Source organism: Nomascus leucogenys, chromosome 2 (assembly GCF_006542625.1).
Source record: "Nomascus leucogenys isolate Asia chromosome 2, Asia_NLE_v1, whole genome shotgun sequence".
Classification (NCBI taxonomy): Eukaryota; Metazoa; Chordata; class Mammalia; order Primates; family Hylobatidae; genus Nomascus; species Nomascus leucogenys.
In genome coordinates this window covers 84,135,048-84,159,203 of record NC_044382.1, presented here as the reverse complement: position 1 = coordinate 84,159,203, position 24,156 = coordinate 84,135,048, and the positions used below count along the sequence as shown (strand labels likewise).

Sequence of the window (24,156 nt, the reverse complement as noted above, 5' to 3'; positions counted from 1 at the left end):
ACATAAGTGAGGTTTCTGACAACTGACTTGATGACCTTCCTACCACTGGCTGCTTCTCTCTCACCAGTTGGGAGTGAATGGCATTCTTCTACCTGTGGAACAGGAATTAAAAAAATTAAAGAATGTGTAAGCAAAAACTCAGTTGTATGTAAGAAAACCCAATTGCCCCTGAGGAAGAGAAAGAGGTGTATGTAAGAAAACCCTTTAAAAATTAACTGCCTGTTTCTCTGTCTGTGGCTAGTGAGCCTTATCTCTCCCTTTCCCAGGCAGTGGGAAGACCCTGTTTCTCTAGCTGTGCAGCTGCAAGGTGACTAGACAGATAAACCCAAGCTGCAAAACATGTTTTTCCTTGAAAAGTAAGAAATGATGTAATGCATGTCTCAATTGAATAACTGTCTTTGTTTCTCACTTCTGTAATATGCTTCCCCCTGAACAGATCTCTCCCTCCCCTCTCCTCACACCCAAAATGCTTAAAAGGTAACCTGACTCTTTCTTTGGGGATCAGTCCTTTGGATGTTAATCTGACTGGGTGGGCTGGTGCACCTAAATAATATATATGTCCTCCTCAACCCCATCTGTCTCTCTGATTCCTAAATCATCCCCAAACATTTCTGGTGGCCCATATGGGGATTGGAGATAACAGATTTACTGTCTCCTTTGCCTGTGGGACTAGGGCCCTGGGGCTGCAGAAGACCAGGCATCCAAGGCATGCCATGGGTGAGCTTCACCCAGATGGAGACTGGCTCTCCCCGCATCCCGGTGCCCTGCCCAGCAGTGCAACGGAACCTGAGATGGGGCTGCAGGATGATACCAGCACTTCGGGAACCGCGGTAAGGAGAAAGGGCCCAAGGCAGGAAAGCCCGTCCCATAGGGATGAAGGGGAGCTTTATCACCTCCCAGAGACCAACCACTAATCCAACCCAGAGTGGCTGGGGGTGGCAGGAGTGGCCTGCCAATTTGGATGAACCTCGTGTCCCCCTAACAAAGTGAAAGTGGTTCACTGGTGGAGAAAATGGGCCCATACGGCGGCAAGTGCAGCAAGGAAGAGTTTGCTGGCAGGATGGTAAGAGTGGCTTGCCACCCCAACTGGGAGTGTGTGGGTGTGTGCGGACCTACCCAGGACACGAGAGAGGCTCGTTTCATCTGATGAAGAGTCCTGGGGTAGGAGTGGTGTGTGTATGTGTGTGAATGTGGGAACCTAACTAGGCTCATCTGGGACAAGAGAGAGGCTTGTTTTGTCCGATGAGGAGTCCTGAGGCAAGGGAGGTGTGTGAAAGTGTGTGAAAGAGACGGTCTCAGGAGAGGCCAATGCGGGGAGTGATGTGGGGAGGCAAGATCCCTTAGTGCAGGCTGTGTGCTCTGAGGTAAGTGTGGGGGAAATCAGACCTAGGATGTTGCATATGGCTGATAGGATGAGCTTCGCAACTGCAGCAGTCTGTGACAGGGAAAGGTACGTTCCTGGCTAAGCAGCGTCTGATACTCCTGTAATAGGAACCAGTCTGGTGGACCTGAGAGTGAAAGTGCACCTCAAGGGAGGAAATGGGAGGAAAAGCATCAAAACCAACTCCTTTTGGAGTGCATGAGAAAGAATTTTTAGAAAGGATTTAGAGGTGATTATGGGATGAAACTGGATTTTCAAAAGTTAAGGACATACTGTGAGTTAGAATAGCCCTCTTTTAGTGTTGGATGGCTGACCAATGGCACTATATATAAATTGGCTGTGTGTTTTAAGGTAGTGACTAGCGCTGGAAGACAGCCAAGGCAATCAGACCTAGTCTTTATATTGATTCATGGCTAAATGAATGCAGCCCTGCCTAGCAGTTTATTGTAGAACATTCGCAGCTCACACCCAGAGAAACCAGCTGCGCTGGCAGCTACAGAGTTAAAGGTAAAGTCACAGAGGCTTGTAGCACCAAAAGTGAAAAGTGAAAGCCAAAAGTAAAAGTAAAAATCAGCTGCCCTGGCAACTACGGAGACAAAAGAAAAGTCTCAGGAAAGAGAAAACCAGTTTTGCAAGAACCACAAGAGGAATAGAGACCCCTCCTCCCTACATTCCAATCTACCTCCCTTTACCAAGGCTAACTGCCCCTAAGGAGTTAAGTTCAAAGAGATACAGGCTCCCAGTCTCACCTGAGAAGGAGAAATTAGAGCTCCGGGAAGTTAAAGTGAAAGGCTGGAAAAGTCAGGCAGGCTGTCTCAGGTCTGGTCGTGCCCAAGTTATGCTTATGCCTCTTAAGAGGACAAGAGGACCCCCACTAGGACCCAGATGATGCAGTCCAGCTTCAGCACCTACAAAAGTGCCAAGAAGCACTTCTGCAAAGGCTAAAGGATGGTAAAAGAAAAAGGCAACCAATATAAAAAATCTCAGAGGTGCTCCAGGGTGCAGATAAAAGCACCAGCCAGTCTTAAGAAAGACTTTTTGAGGCATTTTGGTTGTACACTCTGTTTAACCCTAAGGCTGCTGAAAATCAGTGCATGGTGGATACAGCATTTGTAAGGCAGGCCCAAGGAGCTATCAGGCATAAATTGCAGAAGTTAGAAGCTCCGCAGGAGTGAATGCAACTCAGCTTATTAAAGTGGCTACCAAGGTGTGCATTAACTGAGTTCAGGAGGCAAAGAAGAAAACTGATCGGAGGCTTAAGAAAGGCTAATTTACTAGCAGCAGCCCTTATGGGAAGAGAAGCTGGCTTTGTAAGGAGGCATGGATGTGGGCGTGAACACAGTCGTGGAAAAGCCTGGTCTGGACAGGAGTTTGAAAGCTGGCCAAGGCTAGAGAGAGATTAATGTGCACGGTGCAAAAGGAAACAACACTAGAAGAATAAATGCCAAAAAACAATAAGGAGAATGGTCAAGGCCGCGGTATAAAAAAAACCCACCAGCCAACGGCTACTGCACCCAGGAGAAACCCAAGACTCCCTGCACCTGCTGTGAAAGGCAGGACATAAAGTGTCAGAAGAAAGCTCAAATCTGCTCTAAAAGTGTCCAGTATTTAAGCTTTTATATAAGCCAAGAGGAAAGATGGCTTAGTAGTAAACAAAAGCAGTCTGTTTGTGCACTACCTACTCCAACCACCTGGTATCAAATAAGAGAGTTCCTAAGGGCAGCAAGGTTCTGCCGCATTTAGATCCCAAATTTCTAGCTTATGGCTAAGCCACAAAGAGGAGGAAAGAAAGAGCCCCTCCTCTAGGAGGCTAACCAGGAGAAGGCTTTTAAAGAAATTAAAAAAAAAAAAAAAAAGCCTTGACTCAGGCCCCAGCTTTAGGTCTGCCAGATCTAACTAAGCTTATCTTCTTGTATGTCCATAAGTGAAAGGGAGGCCATGAAGGTTCTAACTCAAGCCATAAGGTCATGGCATTGCCCAGTGACATACTTATCCAGGCAATTAGATTCTGTAGCACTTGGCTGGCCTCCTTGTTTTAAAGCAATAGCTGCCACTGCCCTACTGGCTCAGTAAGCTAACAAACTAACTTTAGAGACTGTGAATACCCTAAACCCGGCTACCTTGCTCCTCATCAAGTCAGTGCCAGGAGACCCCCTTCATTGCTGTGTAAACGTGATAGATGAAGTGTCCTCAAGCCAGAGAGATTTGACAGATAGGCCCCTTGGGGATCCAGACATAGAATATTTTACTGATGGAAGCAGTTTCATACTAAAGGGAATCTGCTGAGCTGGGTATGCAGTGGTGACTTTGGACTCAGTAGTAGAGGTGCAGTCTTTGCCTACAGAAACTTCTGCTTAGAAAGCAGAGCTAATAGCTCTGACAAGAGCTCTCTGGCTAGCAAAAGACCAAAAGACAAATATTTACACAGATTCCAAATATGCTTCTGACACTTTCCATGTTCATGAGGCTATTTACAAAGAAAAAAAAGGCTTTTAACTGCTGAAAGTAAAGAAATAAAGTACAAGGAAGAAATTCTACAGCTCTTAAATGCTGTATAGGCCTTAAAAGAGGTGGCAGAGATGCACTGCAAGGGGCACCAAAAAGGAAGAATACTAAAGGCTAAAATAAATAAATAAATAAAACAGACAAAGAGGCAAAGCAGGACAACTCCACCTTCTAAAGAAGAAGCCTTAGCTATGCCTCTCCTCCCGGAGATTCCCCTCCTGTAGATCCCAAGCTACACTCCAAATGAAAGGGCTTGTTTTGCCCAGAAAAATAACAACTACATTGAAGAAGGATAGTAAATATTTTCCAATGGGAGGCTAGCCATACCTGAAATGGTGGCCCCCAGATTTGTAAAACAGTTCTACCAAGGAACTCACATGAAAAAAAACAAACAAAAAAACAGCACTAAAGACATTATTAAGGCATCATTTCTATGTGCCATGGCTCACTGCTATTACTCAAGCCATTTGTAAATGAACAATGTTTAACTTGTGTTCAGAACAATCCATGACAAGGGCTTACTCGGCCCCCAGGAGTTCAGGAAACAGAAGCCATGCCATGTGAAAAACTGTTTATGAACTTCACCGAATTACCCTGAGAGGGGGGCTATCAGTACATGTTGGTGTTCATTTACACCTTTTCAGGGTAAGTCAAGGCCTTCCTCACCCAGACAGAGGAGGAACTAGAAGGGACCAAAGTGCTGTTAAAAGACATTATTCCCAAATTTGGACTGCCTGTAACTCTAAGATCTCACAATGGACCAACATTTGTGGCTGAAATAGTTCAGGACTTAACCTGACTATTAAAAATAAAATGGAAATAACATATAGCCTACAGGCTGCAGAGCTCAGGTAAAGTGAAGAGCATGAAGTGGACACTCAAACAGCTGCTGAAGAAATTGTGTCAAGAAACCCATCAAAGGTAGAATCAGGTCTTGCCCATGGTCCTCCTCCAAGTCAGGTGCACCTCCACCAAGCAAACTGGGTATTCGCCCTATGAGATTTTGTTCAGCCAGCCACCCCCCATCATCTGTAAACTAGAAGAACTAACTTTAAGAAGGCAAATGCAGACTTTAAGTATGGCCATGCAAAAATGCATGGCTAGGTATAGAAAAATGCCTATAAATCTAACAGACCCAGTATACCCTTTCAAACCTAAGGATTTTGTTTAAGTTAAAAAATGCAATCCAACCATTCTAGGACCCATATAGGATAGGCCTCATATTGTAATCATGTCTACTTCTACTGCTGTTAAAGTTGCAGGTGTCACACCTTGGATTCACCATAGCTGGCTGAAACCAGCAGCAGCAGTGACTCCTGACGATGACCAGTGGATTAACCAACAAGACCCTGATTGCCCCACCCGAATAGACCTACAGTGAATCCCAACCACCAGTAAGAAGGACAACTGCCCTACTCTGACCACACTGGAGGCTGGTCAGTCTACGCACAGCTGAAGCTTGAGGATCTTGTAAGCTCTGCTCTAGTCACATCCTGGAAGCTGACTAGTCTACACACAGCCAAAGCTAAGAGGACCATCTCTAGATAAGTAAATGTAGATAAAATTTATAAGCCTAGTTATAATTGTTCTGTTGTTACGCTATTGCTGCAAATGTCTATGCCCAGAGGAAGGTTTGCCATGCCCATGTGTAGTGTAAGCATGTTTCTATTACATACACTAATGTTGTTACCATTTCTGCCTATACTAAAAGGGGAGAAATCTCTAGAAGGATGCCCACACTGTGTACTTACTACCTGGGTAAGGAATACCATAGTTAAAACTCTACTGTACCATACCTACAGTACAGGAACCAAGTTAGGAACCTGCACATACAACCAGACCACCTATTTGGTCTGTGACTCAGGAAATGATCAGCTATATGCATGTTATGACCCTAAGCTCTTACCCTATGAATTCTGGTTTGAAATACATATTAAATCAGAGAGAGAAAAAGAAAGAGAGTTATAGCTTGAACCAAAGAAGCCCCTCCCTCCTATAAAGGGCCTGTTTCCTTGTACTTTGATGCCTGCTATGCTGCATATGTTCATAATCCTAAAAAAACCAGAAGCAGTCTGCAATGGTTTAACACAAGAGAGGCTTAGCAGGAACAGCCCTAAGCATCTGTACAAAGAACCACAAATCGGATGCCCAGACTGTAACATTCAGTGGTCCACACTAACACAACTCCAATACTTATATTCAGGAAGGAGTGCTCTGCTAAGTAGTATGTCAACCAAACCAAATTGTAAGACAAGAACATGCAATCCTTTAAATTTTACTATCTTAAAGCCAGAGCTACCTTTCTGGTCTACACGACAGACAGCACTATAACGAGTTGATAGACTAGGAGCAGGCCTTGGAGTTCCACTACTAATTGTCAAAAAGACTAAAGGGACTCAAATGCATCCAACCCCGCAATTCTGGGCCCATAGTCATTCTATAAGCATTTGGATCAGCCAGTGCCTGAGCTTCCCCCACCAGCCAAAAACTTCTTTGCTCAACTAGCTGAAAACATAGCTGGCAGCTTAGGAATTTCCTTATGCTATGTACGCAGAGGAACTAATGTGGGGGACCAGTGGCCATGAGAGGCAAAGGAATTAATGCCACAAGATAACTTCACTTCGCTTAACCCTGCCAGTGAACCAACAGCCTCAGCCAGTGTTTGGTTGTTAAAAACCTCCATAATTGGAAAGTACCGTATCGCCCGTTGGGGAACGGCTTTCACAGAGGCAGTAGGAGAAATAACCTGCCTAGGGCAACAGTATTATGATGAGACTAAAAACAAAACTCTATGGAGAAGCACTCAGAATTACTCCTACTTACCAGATCCAAATCCTTTATCTCAATTCTCTACCCTAAGCCACACTTGGCATCAGCTAGAGGCTCCAAATGCTTGGAAAGCACCCTCTGGTCTATATTGTATCTGTGGAGCATGGGCATATCGGCAACTGCCAGCTAAATGGACAGGGTCGTGTGTGTAGGAACAATCAAGCCATCCTTTCTAATTCCTCTAAAGCAAGGGGAACTCTTATGGTATCCAGTTGATGATGAAAATAAAAGAACTAGAAGAGCATAATCACAAAAATAGACACAAATGTCAAAAAGGATGTGGACATAGGAGACTGGAAAGATAATGAATGGCCTCCTGAAAGAATCATTAAATATTATAGGCCAGCTACCTGGGCGCAAGATGGGTCATGGGGTTACCACACCCCAATCTATATTCTCAACCACATCATAAGGTTGCAGGCAGTCCTTGAAATTATAACCAATGAAACGTCAAGGGCACTAGATTTATTGGCAATACAAGCAACACAAATGAGAAATGCTATATATTGAAATAGATTGGCTTTAGATTATCACTTAGCCTCAGAAGGAGGAGTATGTGGAAAATTTAATTTAACCAACTGTTGCCTGGAAATTGATAATAATGGCCGGGCTGTCATGGAAATCAGAGCTAGAATGCACAAGTTGGCCCATGTTCCAGTTCAGACTTGGTCCGAATGGTCCCTGGATTCTTTGTTTGGAGGATGGTTCTCAACCTTTGGAGGATTCAAAACCCTTATTGGTGGGTTTTTGTTTATTCTTGGCATCTGCCTCATCCTCCCTTACCTTTTACCCCTGTTTATTAGGAGCATTCAGTCAACTATAGAGGCAGTAGCAACTCGACACACTACCGCCCAGTTGATGGCATTAACCAAATATCAGCCACTGCCAGTAGACGAAGCTCAGCTCTGCGAAGAGGTGACAAATAGTGGTGCTTTCGATTAACACCTTTGTTATAAAAAGCAACAAAGGGGGGAAATGGAACAGGAATTAAAAGAAATAAAAGAATGCATAAGCAAAAACTCAGTTGTATGTAAGAAAACCCAATTCCCCCTGAGGAAGAGAAAGAGGTGGAGTCCTTTAAAAATTCACCACCTGTTTTTCTATCTGTAGCTAGTGAGCCTTATCTCTCCCTTTCCCAGGCATTGTGAAGATGCTGTTTCTCTAGCTGTGCAGCTGCAAGGTCACTAGACAGATAAACTCAAGTTGTAAAACATGTTTTTCCTTGAAAAGTAAGAAATGATGTAATGCATGTCTCAATTGAATAACTGTCTTTGTTTCTCGCTTCTGTAATATGCTTCCCCCTGCACAGATCTCCCCTCTCACCCCACGAAATGCTTAAAAGGTAACCTGACTCTTTGTTTGGGGCTCAGTCCTTTGGATGTTAATCTGACTGGGCTGGTGCACCTAAATAATAAATATATCCTCCTCAACCCCATTGGTCTCTCTGATTCCTAAATTATCCCACAACACCTGTACTCAGAGATCATATTCATCAGACCAGAAACTCACTTAACCAGCGATCGGAAGTCCAGCCACCCTTCACGGCTGTGATCAGACACCAGGAGCTTGGTTTTCAGAGAGAGGCACTCAGAAGCTATGGAGTCCACCTCTGAGGCAAGGGTATCTATGGTCACAATGCCCTTGGCTTCAGACATCTGTAGTCGATAGAGAATGTCTTTGGCCTTCAACAGGATGGTCCCAGGAATGAAGATGATCCCTGGGGATGAGAAAGGAACTGATTGTTTTGGTTTCTTTTTCACAACCATGGGCTTTAGGCTTGGCTTGTCTGCATCAAAATGCCCTAACTTCTTGTTATGCAAAGTATGGGCCACAGAACAACAGCAGCAGCACTATCCAGGATGCAGAATCTCACACCGTTTCAAACCTACAGAATCAGAATCTGCATCTTAACAAGTTGTCCAAGTGATTCTTTTGCACATTAAAATTTGAAAGCCCTGCCCTAATCTTTTCTACTCTAAATGGATCTAGCCAAAAAATGGGTGGACACTGCTTTACACACGTTTGCACAGGATCCGGAAGTATAGATGTAAACAGGACAGTGTCTCTGACATCAAGAATAGCTGCATCTCTCCCCCATCTTTCCCTTCTCATTCCCCTTTCTGTCATTCCTCGGATGTCATCTTGAATGTCCCCTCTTTGCTTCATTCTGAATTTCACCACATTGTCCTTTGAGTTCTTTTGCATTCCCTTCTACCTCCATCGCCAACAGTGAGCTCGAGCCTTCGTGTTTCCTTCTGGATTCTCATCCCTCCACCAGTTTTGAATCTTCCTGCTACCCATCTTCCAAATTATTATCTGCTTAGCTCCATAAACATTGACATTTCTTTCCTCTGGTTTTTTTTTTTTTAAGATGGAGTCTCCCCCTGTCACCCAGGCTGGAGTGCAGTGGTGTGATCTCAGCTCACTGCAACCTCAGCCTCCTGGGTCCAAGCAATTGTCCTCTCTCAGCCTCTCCAGTAGCCAGGATTATAGGTGCCCACCACCATGCCCAGCTAATTTTTTTTTTATTTTTAGTAGAGACGGGGTTTCACCAGGTTGGCCAGGCTGCTCTTGGACTTCTGACCACAAGTGATCTGTCTGCCTTAGCCTCCCAAAGTGCTGGGATTACAGCTGTGAGCCACCATGTCTGGCCTCTCTACATTTCTTCTCTGCACTAACACCTGTGCCCTCTCTCCAGGAAAACACCACACTTCTCATCCTGACTTTGAAGATGCTGCTTTCTTTCCATCTTTCTCTCCCACAACTTATTTTCTATTACAAAATGGCCATGCCTCAACCCATGCTTGGAATGCCCTTCCTTTGTTTCTAATCCTTTTTAATTCTTCTTATCCCAGAGGGCTCAGCTCAAGTCTTTTTTTTTTTTTTTGACAGAGTACTTGCCACCACGCCTGGCTAATTCTTTCTTTCTTTCTTTCTCTTTCTTTCTTTCTCTCTCTCTTTTTCTTTCTTTCTTCTTTCTTTCTTTTTTTTTTTTTGTATTTTAGTAGAGATGGGGCTTCACCATGTTGGCCAGGATGGTCTCGATCTCCTGATCTTGTGATCCACCCACCTTGGCCTCCCAAAGTGCTGGGATTATAGGCCTAAGCCACCACCCCTGGCCAAGTCTTAGATTTCCCATGGACCATCTTACAGGTCTACAGATGACATGGCTTTTCATCTCTATACTCCTTCCACCAGTTTTATTACTTCTTGATTTCACATGATCTGGCTGAATGAATCACCTGTTTTATTTGTGAGAGAATATGAGATGGAGAGAGAGAAAATATGATCAAGAGTATGGCAGAGTGCTGTACACATGATAAAAGGAGAGAAGTGATTCAAAAAAGAATCTCTGAGTCACTGATTCTAACTTATATAGACAAAAAATAAGTCACTAAAAGGGGAAGGGAAATCTCTACATAACAATTCTAACTAATAAATGTAAAGAAACTGACAGAAATAGAAAATTTCCATGTAAAACCAACATGGTAATATTCGATTCAGTAAAGAATCATCACTAGGTACTCAAACCATAATGTGAAAGAGTGTTAGGGAATAGGAATATTCACACAATTGCTTAAGGATCACACAATGAATTATTTATTAATTACAAGGAAAAATTATGCCTTTGTAAAGAATAAAGGTTTTCTGTGAAAACCACCTTACTCAAGTAATGAAACAGTATAACTGAAGAGGGAACAAACTGACTTAAGAATATACCCCCTGATGTGATGCATAGAGGAAGACACAACTTTGTCCTTGTAATTCTCCTGCCTAACATGTCTAATCTGAATATAATCACAAAGAAAGAGTCAGAAATACAAATTTGGAAGTATATTCTACAATACAACTTGCATTCTTCAAAAATGTCACTGTCATGCAGCAAAGGCTGTGGAATATTTTGGATCTTATCAGATGCCTGCTTTTGTGTTTATGAGTGTTTACCTGGTGTTCATAGGTGTCACAATGCCCACAAGTGATTCTTAAATAATTCAGTAAGAAAGGGAGAGAAAGAGAGAGGGAGAGAGTGCTCAAATATGGGAAAATGTTAACAATCGATGAATCTTTAAAAAAGTAAGACTCTCTGAGACTGTGCAAGAGAAAGTGTATGTGTGTTTGTGTGTGTGTGTGTGTGTATGAGAGAAAGTTTGGCACTGCACTTGAGGGTGTATGAATGTGAGAGTGTGAGGCAGAGAATAAGAAAGAATAAGAGAATTTGTGAGGGAGTATGAGAAAGACAAAGACTGTGAAGAAGAAAGGAGGTACAGAGAAGAGAAATTGTTTTGTCTCTAATTAAACTGTTAATTCCCAGAGGCCAGGAAGCCTTGCTTTGTGGTCCCAGCACAGAAACTGGGGCAAGGGCTTCAAAGCTGTGTCAGTGCCAGGCTGGGTGCACAGCACCTAATATCCCAGGACCCATTGGTTCTAGAACAGCCCCGAGGTCCACCAGGTCCCTCTTGCATCACTGACCTGTTCGCAGGCAGCCCACAGCCACCAGCCACCACTCAGGCACTTGAGGCAGAATCAAGGCCAGACGGTCTCCCTGTTGCAGGCCACAGGTCTGTGTGAAGACGTTGGCTACGCGGCGGGTTAGGTCTCCCATCTCTCTGAAGCTCCACTTTACTTCATCTCCTTGGCCATTCACCCACCAAAAGGCTGGATTTGGACCTCTCTTGCCCTCCTTGTCAAGACCATACATTATGTATTATTTTCTGCTTCAGAGAAAAAAGGCACTTATTAAACTAATCCACAGCCATCGTCACGTTCCGATGTGAACACAGCTTAAGGACTGGGATCCCATTTTAAAACATTTATACGGCCGGGCACAGTGGCTCATGCTTGTAATTCCAGTACTGTAGGAGGCGGAGGTAGGTGGATCATGAGGTCAGGAGTTCGAGACCAGCCTGACCAACATGGTGAAACCCTGTCTCTACTAAAAATTTAAAAATTAGCTGGGCATGGTGGTGCATGCTTGTAACCTCAGCTACTCAGGAGGCTGCGGTAGGAGAATTGCTTGAACCCAGGAGGCAGAGGTAGCAGTGAGCCAAGATTGCACCATTGCACTCCAGCCTGGATGACACAGTGAGACTCCGTCTCAAAAAAAAAAAAAGTTATAGCATCAGGAGAGGTTTGGGGGTGGAGCGGGACTTCTGGCCTACTGTAGCCACCCTGCCTCAAGCTACATAAGACCATAAACAGCCTTCATGATTCCTTTGAAGATTTAAAACTCCATTCCACCACATGCCTGCCTTAATTCCATATGGACTGTTCATTCTTCTCTGTGCCTTAGTTTCTCCTCAGTAAAATGCTGACAATAATTATTACCTAGAAAGTAGCAAAGTTTAAATAAGTTATTTAAATAAAGCATGTAAGAGTGCCTGTCACATAGTAAATGCTGAATAAATTTTATTATTATCACAATAAAACAAAACAAAAGAGGCTTACTTCATTGCTAAATTTTTGAAAAAATAATTTTTTTAATTAAGTTACTCTTAGAGGTGAGGGCAGTAACAAAGCAGACTAGGAAGCTCCAGGCCCTTTTTTGCCTCATAGAAACAGCAAGATTCTACCTACAGAAACAACAGATGGACTGAAATAGCTTCATGGGAGGTCTAGAAACCAGCTAAGGATCTTCAGAAAACCAAACAAATGCCCCCAGTCATGAAAAAGCCATACTCAACTCCCAGTTACACAGGGAGGGGAACAACACACACTGGGGCCCGTCTGGGGGGTCAGGGGCCATGGGAAGGAGAGCATTAGGACAAATAGCTAATGCATGCGGGACTTAAAACCTAGATGACCAGTTGATAGGTGCAGAAAACCACCATGACATGCATATACCTATATAACAAACCTACAGGTTCTGCACTTGTATCCCAGAACTTAAAGTAAAATAAAAATAAATAAATAAAAGCTAACTATAGAGCCAGGCGAGGTGGCACACACCTGTGGTCCCAGCTACTCGGGAGGCTGAGGCAGGAGGATAGCCTGAGCCCAGTTTGAGGCTACAGTGATTGTGCCACTGCATTCCGGCCTGGGAGACAGAATGGACCCTGTCTCTTAAAAAAGAAAAAAAAAAAGGTTAACTATAGAAAGTGATTAACATGTTAATTGGTATGACTGCAGTAGTATATGTACAATAAGACATCATGTTGTACACCTTAAATATGTATGATTAAAAATTTAAAAAGGAGAAAATGAAAAAGCCATACTCAAAATGGTAGAAAATTTTGTGTGTGTGTGTTTTTTTTTTTGGTCGCCGTTGCCCCCATCTCTTTCTGGTGTGGTGCAGTGCAGTCAAGAGGAAGCCACCCAACCCCCAGCTCCTCTCAGGACTGAAGGAAAGGAGTGAAATTTGTTTACGATGTTCTGGCTTGTCCAAGGGTTGCGGAGGGACTGGCTTCTGTCTTGCCTGACTTGCAGGTCAGATAGAAACCATGGCATAATTTGAATATGATGTTGGAGGTCTCTGAAAGCAGTGGCGGGTGACAGGCTGTGTGAAAACATCAGACCTGCAGGCACATAGGGGCCAGAGACTATGGAAAGAGAAATACAGTAAAACGTGTAAGGCCCTGAGGAGAAGCAAGGAAGAGACTTTTAGGGAAATTAAGAAATTAAAACAGCCATTTATATGGGAAAATTAGCGAGGTGGGGCGGGATGCACACACAGAGGCCAAGGAAAGATAAATGCTAGAAAAGGCCTGAGAAGGCCTAAAGCTTTCACACTACGAAGATTAGTGAAGGTCTACCCCTGCATGCAGCTGGTCTTCAAGACTGAGAGAGGGGGCCGCTTTTTTCAAGTGCCTAACTTTCAACATAAAAACATAAGGCACACAAAGGAGCAGGAAAACATGGCTCATTCAAGAGAGCAAAATAAATCTCCAGAAACAAACCCTAAACACAGGATTCAGCTACTAGGCAAAGATTTTAAAACAATTGTCTTAAATATGTTCAAAGAGCTAAAGGAAAACACAGATCCACACCTAAAGGAAATTAGAAAAACTATATATGAACAAAATAACAATACCAACAAAAAGATAGAAATTATACATTAAAAAAGAACCAGACCAGGCGCGGTGTCTCACACCTGTAATCCCAGCACTTTGGCAGGCCAAGGCTGGCAGATCACTTGAGGTCAGGAGTTTGAGACCAGCCTGGCCAACACGGTGAAACCCCATCTGTACTAAAAGTACAAAAAATAAGCCAGGCGTGGTGGCACACACCTGTAATCCCGCTACTCAGGAGACTAAGGCAGGAGAATTGCTTGAACCCAGGAGCTGGAGATTGCAGTGAGCTGAGATGGTGCCACTGCGCTCCAGCCTGGGAGACTGAGCGAAACTCTGTCTCAAAAAAAAAGAACCAAACAATATTTGGAGCTGAAAAATATAGTAGCTAAATAAACATAGTAACTAAATTGAAAATTCACTAGGGGTTCAGTGGCAGATTCAAATAGGTAGAAGAAAAAATCCATAAATGTAGACAGGTCATTTGAAATTACTGAATCTGAGAAGAAAAAGTTAAAAAGGAGGAAGAAAAATAAACAGAGTTTGAGGGAATTATAGGACACTATCAAGCCAACCAATATATGTATTTTGGGCATTCTAGAAAAACAAAGAGAAAGAAATGGGCATAGAGGTTATTGGAAGAAATAATGGCCCTATGATCCCCAAATTTGAGACAATGCATGGTAATACAAATATGAGAAGCTCAATAAACCTCAAGTAGAATAAACCCAAGGAGGAGCAATATCAAGACACATTATAATTAAACTGAAATCAGCAAGAGAAAAGCAACTCATGTACAAGAGATTCTCAATCAGATTATCAGTGGATTTCTCAGTAGAAACCTTGAGGCCAGAAAGAAGTGGATGATATATTTAAAGTGCTTAAAGAAAAAAAAAGCCAACCAAGAATTTTACATCCAGAAAGATTCTTCAAAAGTGAAGGAGAAATTAGGGTATTCCCAGATAAACAAAAGTCAAAGTTCACTACCACTAGACTTGCCCCTACAAGAAATGCTAAAGGAAGTCCTCAAGGTGAAATAAAAGAATGTTGGAGAGGAACTGAAATATGAAAATGTAAAGTTCTCTTGTATATATAAATTCATGGACAAATATAAAAATCAATATTATTATAAGTTTGGTTTGTAACTCCACTTGTTATTTGTTACTGTATTTAGAAAATAAATCATAAATATAATTATAAATATATGTTAATATATATTATATTATGTATTAATGTATAATATTAACATATATTTATAATATAGATGTTAAATAAATGTTAATTAAGCAATATACAGAAATGTTATTGATGACATCAATAACAAAGTGTGGGGAGGGGCTGGCTGGGATAGAACTGTAAAGGAGAAGGATTTTTACATTTAATTTTCATTATTGGCCTTATAATGTCACGGGAGTAGGGTTTTTGTTGTGATTAAAGTTAAGTTGTTACCAGTATTAAATAGATTGCTAGAACTACAAGATATCATATTTAATCTCCATGGTAACCACAAGGCAAATATTTATTGAATATACACAAAAGGAAATGAGAAGAAAATCAAAGTGTATCACTACAAAAACTCAACTAAACACAAAGGATGCCAGTAAGAGAGGAAATGAGAGACAAAAAAGCTATAAGACATCAAGAAAACAATTACCAAAATGGCAATAGTAAATCCTTGTCTAACAATAGTTACTTTAAATGTAAGTGGACTAAACTCCCCAGTCAAAAGGCATAGATTGGCAGAATGGATAAAAAAATAAAATCCAACTACATGCTGTCTGCAAAAATTAAGCTACTTCTATGTGATTGAATATGATAAAATCAGTGAAAAACTTTTAGAATTGTTTTTACAATAAAATGCTTATAGTATATTAATTTTAAAAAGCAAAATTTTATTTATATTATTCAAATTTATATAGTAATGTTCACCCATTCACCTCCTCCTTTTACTTCCTTCCTCTCCAGCCCATCTCATGTTTCAAAAATTCTCAACCAGATTTCCAGTCTGGGCAATGAAAAAAGTGAATTTATACTCTTAAGGCAGAGATATTTTGGCATCATCAGATTGTGAGACTAGGTTAAATAATGGATTGTGAAATCAGACAGCCTGGACCCAAACCCTGCTCTCCCACTTATTAGACATGTGATTTCAGTATATTCATTAAATCCTTGGAACCTCAGTTTCTTCATCAAGGAAATAGAGACAATAACAATACACATCTAATTAGATGATTAAATGCAAGGTAATTGCCAAGGCACATAAAAACGCTCTCTGTAACCGAGGGTTTTATTTTTCTTGAGGTTACTATGCAAATTCAGAGAAAAGAAAAAGAAGGTGGTGGGGAGGAAGATGTCATAAAGGCATGTAGGCTTTGGATAGTAATACATGAATACATACTCTCGGAACACTTAAAAATTATATTAAGTCTCCAATTCCATCTCAGGGGGATTCTCTCTTCTGTACAAAGACAGTGCTGGGTGACTTTTTACACTACCATATTGGCAGCTGGGAGTTAGTGGCTGTAAATACCATCCATTGTCTACCCGACTCCTAATGTCACTACCGCTTCTCTCTTGGTCTGTGTCTTGTGAGAAGACAAACCAAGCACTTGGGGTTTTCTGCAAAAACACATAACCTCTGGAAGACACAGGGCTTGCTTTTTCTTGACATACCTTAAAGCCACAGTCAAGTAGGTAGTTGACAAGGAGGAATCTAATTAGACTTGCCATCCTCATGGGAAGATGGATGGCCTAATATAGGTAAATGTGTCAGACACTCATGTGCACATTCAGGTGGTCTATCCCCTCCTCTGCGCACAGTCTCAAGTCAAGCCCAAGTTTGATGACATGAATACCAGTTAAGACACATTGTCCCACTCACTGGAGATGAGAACTCAGACTAATATGAATTTGCTGACCTTGTGATAAGAACTTTGCACCTGGTCACAATTAAAGTACCTTGATTGAATAAAAGATACATTTACCTATTCTCTTGCTTTTAAAGGAGTTAATTCCTCATTTCATAGATGAAACCACTGAGGCTCAATGAAGTAAGGAAATGGCCAGGCTGGGAATAGAACCTTGAAATATAAGCTTCTTCCACAACACTGATAAGTTGAGGCAGAAGTAATTTTGGTTCTGTACCTTTCAGCCTAGTAGGAGCAAGATAAGGAAAGTGAGGCCACCCTTGTTCTTACATCACCATCACGGCAGATCTCTTACCTTCTCCATTTGAGCCCAGTAGTTCAGTACATCACTTGCAAAGTTAAATTCCTCCAGTACTTCATAGTTATTCCATCTTGGGGCTCCAACTTCTGATAAAGACCGGCAGCACAGCTGCAAAGGGACAGGATGGATGTTGTGGAAGGATTTGTGGATGCCCCAGAGGGTCCGGAACCTCATCAGCCACTGCATGGTGAAACAGTCCCCAGAAACCGGGCACAGAGTTCTCAAGTCACCACCTGCCTTGGGAAGAGATGGCTAATAGATTAGTTGTGTATCCAAAACTTTCTCCCTAAATTGGATGCATGTTTTTGGTTAATTGCTAGAGTGATAGCTTTGTTTCAGGTCACCAGAATTTGGAAGGCACAACTGATTGATTTTGGTGGGGATTTGTCTCCCAGCTGAGGAACCACATGGCAGAAAATGCTGGGGAGGTTCTATAGCTACTATTATGGAGTTGGTACATGTTCCTAGGGGTCTTCCCCTTCAACCTGCTAAGATGTCAGCCCAGGATGGAAGACATATGGTCATCCCTTTTGTGGTAGAGCAACTCGCCTTTTGGAAAGTTCTGTACCTTATGGTGTCTTTACTTTAGAAACCTCCCATTCTGCCAAGCCAAATCATGTTGTTGCCATGGAAGCTGTGATATCTTTATATGATCCCATCCCATGACTAAAGTTGATTGGTCCAGGGTGGAGCAGTCATTTCTCATGACTTTGTAACCTAAGCTGGGCCAATCATAATACCTCTCCAATGTATGTGTGTGTGTGTGTGTGTGTGTGTGTCTGTGTGTGTGGTTCTAAACAGATTTAAATATATCAGGCTGTCTCCCTCTGGTGGAAAGCACATTTTGTGTGCTGTTTGTGATTATGATTCCTATCACGTGGAGACAGCCCCCCTACAGGAGAGAATGAAACTGATGTGCAGAAACAATGAGATGAGGTGGAGTAAGAATCCTGCCGTCATTCAAGTCCCTGGTTCAAATTGTTCCCCTGCATCTCTGCCCCTGTCTTGTTAATATTCTCTGGATTCTGTAAGCCAAAAGTTTCTCCTTTGCCTGAGACTGGGTTTCTGTCACTTGAGACTCTAAAGATACTGAAAAATATACACCATCATCCTCAGAGCAGATGCTGCTGTTGACAAAAAGAGTTAAACTCTGTAAAATATTTGAAGAGATTTATTCTGAGCCAAATATGAGTGAACCTGGCCGGTGACACAGCCCTCAGGACATCCTGAGACTCTGTGGCCAAGGTGGTTGGGGAACAGCTCCGTTTTATATACTTTAGGAAGGCATGAGACATTAATTAAATACATTTAAGAACTGTATTGGCTTGGTTCAGAAAGGTGGGACAACGTAAAGTGGGAGCTTCCAGGCTATATATAAATTTAAACATTTTGTGGCTGACAATTGGGTGAGTTTATTTGAAGACCTGGGATTAATGGCAAGGAATGTTCTGGTTAAGGTAAAGGTTTGTGGAGACCAAGTTTTATTGTGCACCGGTATCTCTCAGATACCAGACTTCAGAGAGAGTGCAGGTTGTAAAACATGTCTTATCAGACCTAAAAGTGTATGTGTCTCTTAGTGGATTGTCTCCTGGATCTGGGAAGGAAGGAAAGAAAACAAAGAGGAAATGGGGTTCTCTATAAAATGTGGATTTTTCCTACAAGAGACTTTGCAGGGCAATCTCACGGTATGGCAAGGAAATATATTTTGGGGTAAAACATTTTTATTTTCTTCTTGTTATGCCAGAGTCAGATTGGAAAGTAAGTCATGATATACAGGGTTAAATAAAATCCATCTGATGAGAATTTATGGTTTGTAGAGCATGACTCCCTAAGCCCCTTAGATAGGAATTTCGGCAAGATAAAAAATCAGAGCTTAGGCCAGGCACGGTGGCTCACGCCTATAATCCCAGCCCTTTGGGAGGCTGAGGCAGGTGGATCACGAGGTCAGGAGTTTGAGACCATCCTGGCTAACATGGTGAAACCCTATCTCTACTAAAAATATGAAAAATTAGCCGGGCATGGTGGTGCTTGCCTGTAGTCCCAGCTACTGGGGAGACTGAGGCAGGAGAATCACTTGAACCTGGGAGAAGGAGGTTGCAGTGAGCCAAGATCATGCCTCTGCACTCCAGCCTGGGCAACAGAGCAAAATTCCGTCTCAAAAAAAAAAAAAAATCAGAGCTTAGTCCTCACTGCTAGTATCACTGCACTTTCCAGTGGACTGGGATGTGGCATTGAGGTCTTCCCTAGAGCAGCATTCAGGACAGCTAATAGCAATGCATCAGAGTTGACACACAAAATTAAACCTCAATGCCCCTTCAGATCCTGAAATATGCTGCCAACATGACAGCAGGAACCTCCTTTATTAGGATCCTTCTTGAAGTTTGATTGGAAAAAGTGGCTTAAACTGGAACCTATCTTTCCATGTAAATGTTGACTGAAGAAAGTTATTTCTCAAACAGCTTTGAGATTGAAGCACTTTCTCATCATGAACATTTAAGTTCCCTCTTGCTCACTTTCAATAATTATAAAATACTGGCTGAGGACAGACTCATATAATAGACAATAGAACTAGTAATGGCCAGTGATGCTGGGTCTTTATTTCAACTTCTTGTCAAGTGGCTGGAGCTGAGAATTGTCTGCTTTATTTAAATGAGATATTCTCAGGTTTGATGCAGTTCCTACCACTTTATTTTGTCACTCCTGCCTGCTTCTCCACTTATTATAGCTGTCCGGCCCCTGTTTATATTTGAGCTTAAAATCTCTAATCTAGGCCACCATCCTAGGAGAGGCAGGAATTTCCCCAAAGTCATGATGCAATTTTAATATTGTAAAAAGTAAAATAGAGGTTCCTCTTCAAAGAATTTCTTCCCCATCTAATTAGGAATAAATAGTAACTTCTCTTAAAAGCAAAATTTATTCAAAGTCCTGTGCTAAGATTCTTAAATATCTGCTAGCTGTAATAAAGAAATCAATGTACTTTATGTTCTTAACTCCCACAATTTAGCCAAAATATTTGCCCTGGCATTCTTATACTGGTCCAAGCAAGCATTAGGCCATAGCCTGTTCCTCTTGCTTATTTAAAAGTCTTTTAATCTTTCTCAGCATTTCACAAGTTACTTCCTCTTTCCTTTGTTCTCCTCTGCCTTTGCCTCTTTAAAAAAGTTCTAAGTTGCTAGCCAATAGGGACAAATACAGAATGTCTAGCCAGTGGAAACTGGACACAGCAGTAGGGTGGATGCATCAGGTTATAAATGACCCTGTCTCCTTTGTTCCGTGTACTCTCCTGGCAAAACTGCTGGCGAGTGTACCCTTTCTGCAAGAAGTAAAAATGGCCTTGCTGAGTAAATTAAATTATGTTCAAGTCCTATTTCTTTACGGCACCGAGGAACAAACATTTCAAACAATATTATAGCCAAGTTGGTTCTAGAAGCCCATCACCTCTGCTACATTTTCCAACACACACCTCCTTCCACAGGCATGAGCTTAGTTTGGGTGAGAATATCAAACTCAGTTGTGATTTTTCTATGCAGGTGTCTATACGACCTCAGGGTCTTCCTTAAAATACAAACTCCCTGTTTTTCCTGAAGACAGTTCAAACAACCCCTTACTAAGTGACTAAAGACCAAAACAAGAGGGAGAGATATAGTGAGGAAATCCATTAACAAGTTATCATGGTTTGAACTATGTCCCCCATGAATGTATGTGGTGAAGTTCTAACCCCAATATTTCAGAACACCACTGTATTTGGAGATGGGGTATTTAAAAATGTAATTAAGTTAAAATGAGCTATTAGGGTGGGCCCTAATCCAATATGACTGGTGTCCTTATAAAAAGAGGAGATTAGGACACAGACACACACAGAGGGAGACCATGTGAATATGAAGATAGCCAAGGAAAAAGACCTCAGAGAAAACCACCCTGATCTTGGACCTCCAGCCTTCAGAACTTTGAGAAAATAAATTTCTGTTGTTTAAATCACTCAGTCATTAGTCATTTGCATGGCAGCCCTAGCAAACCAATGTACTCCTCTTGATGAAATGAAGAAGAAATGACTTTGGCATCATCTCACAAATGTGTTTGTGATTCTAATTTAATCTTCATCACATGAGAGGGCCAAACACAGTGCCCAGCTGCGGAGAACTGTGGTAGCTGAAACAGCATGGCCCTAGAGATCAAACAACACGGGCTCAAATTCCAGCACTTTCATTTCCCACCCACATAACTTGGGGCAATTTATTTAACCTCCCTATAAAAACATAGGCATATTGGCAGCACCTATTGCCTGAAGCCATGGTGATAAATGCATGATATCCTGCAAAAAGCATTCAGCACGGACAAGTATTTTAGAAATAAGAGCTGTTGCTAGTTAACACACTTTATAGGGAAGCTCTTATAGAGTAGTTAAGCCAGAGGAAAAAAAAATTCCTTAACTTTTGGAGTTAAGGTCTAAAGAGAAGAAATGGGGATGAATGTCTGAACATAGACACCACAGGACTGGGATATGTCCAGCTTTTTCAGTGATTATCTATCTATCTATCTATCTATCTATCCATCTATCCATCTATCTATCTATCTATCCAGATATATAAGAACCTGATCTCCAACTGTTGAGGATGGAAAATCAGAGATATCTATATGTCTGTGTCTATGTCTATCTCTATCTCTGTATGTATGTTAAGCTTCATTTCTAAATCTGTTTCTGTATCTATATACCAATATTTACATTTATACCTACACCACTATCTGTGTATATCTATACATTAATATTAATGTCTATAACAATAACACATCTACACTATAGTCATGTGCCACAATATGATGTCATTGTCAGTGATGGACCACATATACAGAGTGGCCCATACAATTATAATTACATATTTCTACTGTACCTTTTCTATGTTTCAATACACAAGTACTTACCACTGTGTCACGACTGCCTACAGTATTTAATACAGCAACAGGCTACACAGGTTTGTAGCCTAGAAGGAATGGGCTATAGCATATCGCCTATATGTGTAGAAGACTATGCTCTGTGGGTTTGTGTAAGTACACTCTATGGGTTCCCATAATAACAAAATCACCTAACAATGCATTTCTCAGATGTATCTTGGTTGTTAAGTGATGCATGTCTCTATCTCTATCACTATCTCTGTCTCTATCTCTATCTCTATTTCCATCCACAACTGTCTTCAGATTTGACTTCACAAAGCTTAGTTTGTCTATTTCTCACTGTGCTTGACATAGTAAGTACTCAACAAAATGTTAGATTCTTCCCTTCTTTGTCATAATTCAGAAAACTGAGTGATGAAAGTCAGAGAGAGAAAAGCCAGTGTGCCCACAAATTATCTGAGTTATAGAAAAATGTATTATTTCTTTCTCAAATATTTATTATAGATGTACCACGCACAGTTTTAGATGCTATTGGAGATTAATTAAACTGAAAGAGATCCTACCCTGTTACAGCATATCATTAAAGTACATCCTATGAAATCATTTTAAAGAACAATTTTCCGAACTGCTTAAAGTGCATTCTGAAAGCAATTTGACATCGTGGCTTTCAGAGGCAGCTGGGCTCCCCACTGTATTCCCAGCTATATAGTGCCTTGAACAGCTCCTGCAACTAAGCTTTGACTTCACAAGACTTGGGACTGATAAAGCTATTTAATGACGCAACATACTTACTGTGTTATAGGGTATCCCAGAGTTACAGAGCCAGGGCTGGACGTTTGTCTCTGTTATCTACCAGCTGGGTCTTTGGTACTGTTCATGTCTCTGAACTTAAGGGCACAGTAGTAATACCTTCTTCCCAGCTTCCCATAAGGATTAGTGTGATAATTTACTTACTGGCACTGAATGAAGTGCATGGTAAGGACTCAATAAACATTGAGGTACCTTTTAACTCCCATCAAATTCTGAAGCCGACCCCCTCCCCATTAGATGTTAACCATTTTTTTTTGAAACTGTTACCTAGACTGGAGTGCAGTGGTGTGATCATAGCTCACTGCAGCCTCCATCTCCTGGGCTACAGTCATCCTCCTGCCTCAGCCTTTCAAGTACCTGGGACCACAGGCATGTATTACTATGCTTGGATAATTTTTTTTAGAAGGCACTCACTTTATAGAAAGTGAGCCAACTTCTGCATAGATAGAAAAGATTTCCTTCAAACACTCATCTCTGACTTTTTGCCTGTCTCCCACGGCTCACCACATTCAGAGCTGCGTGACACTAAACCAGTCCCATTTTACATGCCAGCCACTGTGCTAAACATATTACATGTACGTTCCCATTTATTCCTCTCACCCAATATCACCATTGTAATTTTGCCTCTAAAATGAAGTGCCAAGAAGTTAAGTGACTTGTCCAAGGTCATTCAACTTATAAGTAGCATTACCAGAACTTAAAATTGGATTTCACACACACACACACACACACACACACACACACACACACACAGAGAGAGAGAGAGAGAGAGAGAGAGAAAGAAGCTGTCCTTCACCTCTGTCTTACCTGGTACTGTTTAGGACACAGCTGAGCTAGGTCCCGGGTAGGTATGGAAAAGGAGGTTGAGCTCTCTTTTGTAGGTTCAGTTCTCTCTGATCAGGTGATCCGCAGGAATGTGCACCCAGCAGAACTTGGCTTCTGGCCACAGCGGAGGGGGACCTTGAACAGAGAACTTGTTAGGAATTGGGCAATTCAGTAGGGGGAGGGGATGCTCAGGTAAAATAGGACAGAAACAATTACAGGCCTCCATGGAGAGATAATCAGTTAGAAAAACAAACCGTGTGGGCCAGGCGTGGTGGCTCATGCCTGTAATCCCAGCACTTTGGGAGGCTGAGGCGGGCAGATCACGAGGTCAGGAGATCGAGACCATCCTGGCTAACACAGTGAAACCCCGTCTCTACTAAAAATACAAAAAATTAGCTGGGTGTGGTGGTGGGCGCCTGTAGTCCCAGCTACTCAGGAGACTGAGGCGGGAGAATGGTGTGAACCTGGGAGGCGGAGCTTGCAGTGAGCCGAGATCATTCCACTACACCCCAGCCTGGGAGACAGAGACTCCGTCTCAAAAAAAAAAAAAAAAAAAAGAAAAACAAACCATGTATACGAAGTCACCTCCAATTCCTATGGCACGGCTAGTGGTGTGAATGAACTAGATCCAATGGTGCATTTTCACTAGTTCTCTGTGGCTAACCTGCTCCCCCTTCCCAGCCC

At 41.9% G+C, this 24,156-nt stretch overlaps 1 protein-coding gene across 2 annotated transcripts; it reads right to left on the bottom strand.

Annotated features, from left to right (window-relative positions):
• Positions 1 to 23,561, bottom strand: ACSM1 (acyl-CoA synthetase medium chain family member 1). 2 transcript variants are annotated; one of them, XM_003261468.2, is made up of 4 exons: positions 16,942 to 17,195; positions 11,186 to 11,396; positions 8,225 to 8,432; positions 1 to 92 (listed from the first exon to the last, which is right to left on the bottom strand). In XM_003261468.2, the coding sequence occupies exons 1-4, from the start codon at positions 17,131 to 17,133 to the stop codon at positions 89 to 91; spliced, it is 615 nt and encodes a 204-aa protein (XP_003261516.1). In that variant the 5' UTR covers positions 17,134 to 17,195; the 3' UTR covers positions 1 to 88. The 2 variants fall into 2 exon arrangements, with proteins under 2 accessions (XP_003261516.1, XP_012360754.1); XM_012505300.1 differs by lacking the exon at positions 1 to 92 and adding an exon at positions 23,455 to 23,561 and having other exon boundaries at positions 8,221 to 8,432; positions 16,942 to 17,184.
• Positions 23,562 to 24,156: the final 595 nt, after the last annotated feature.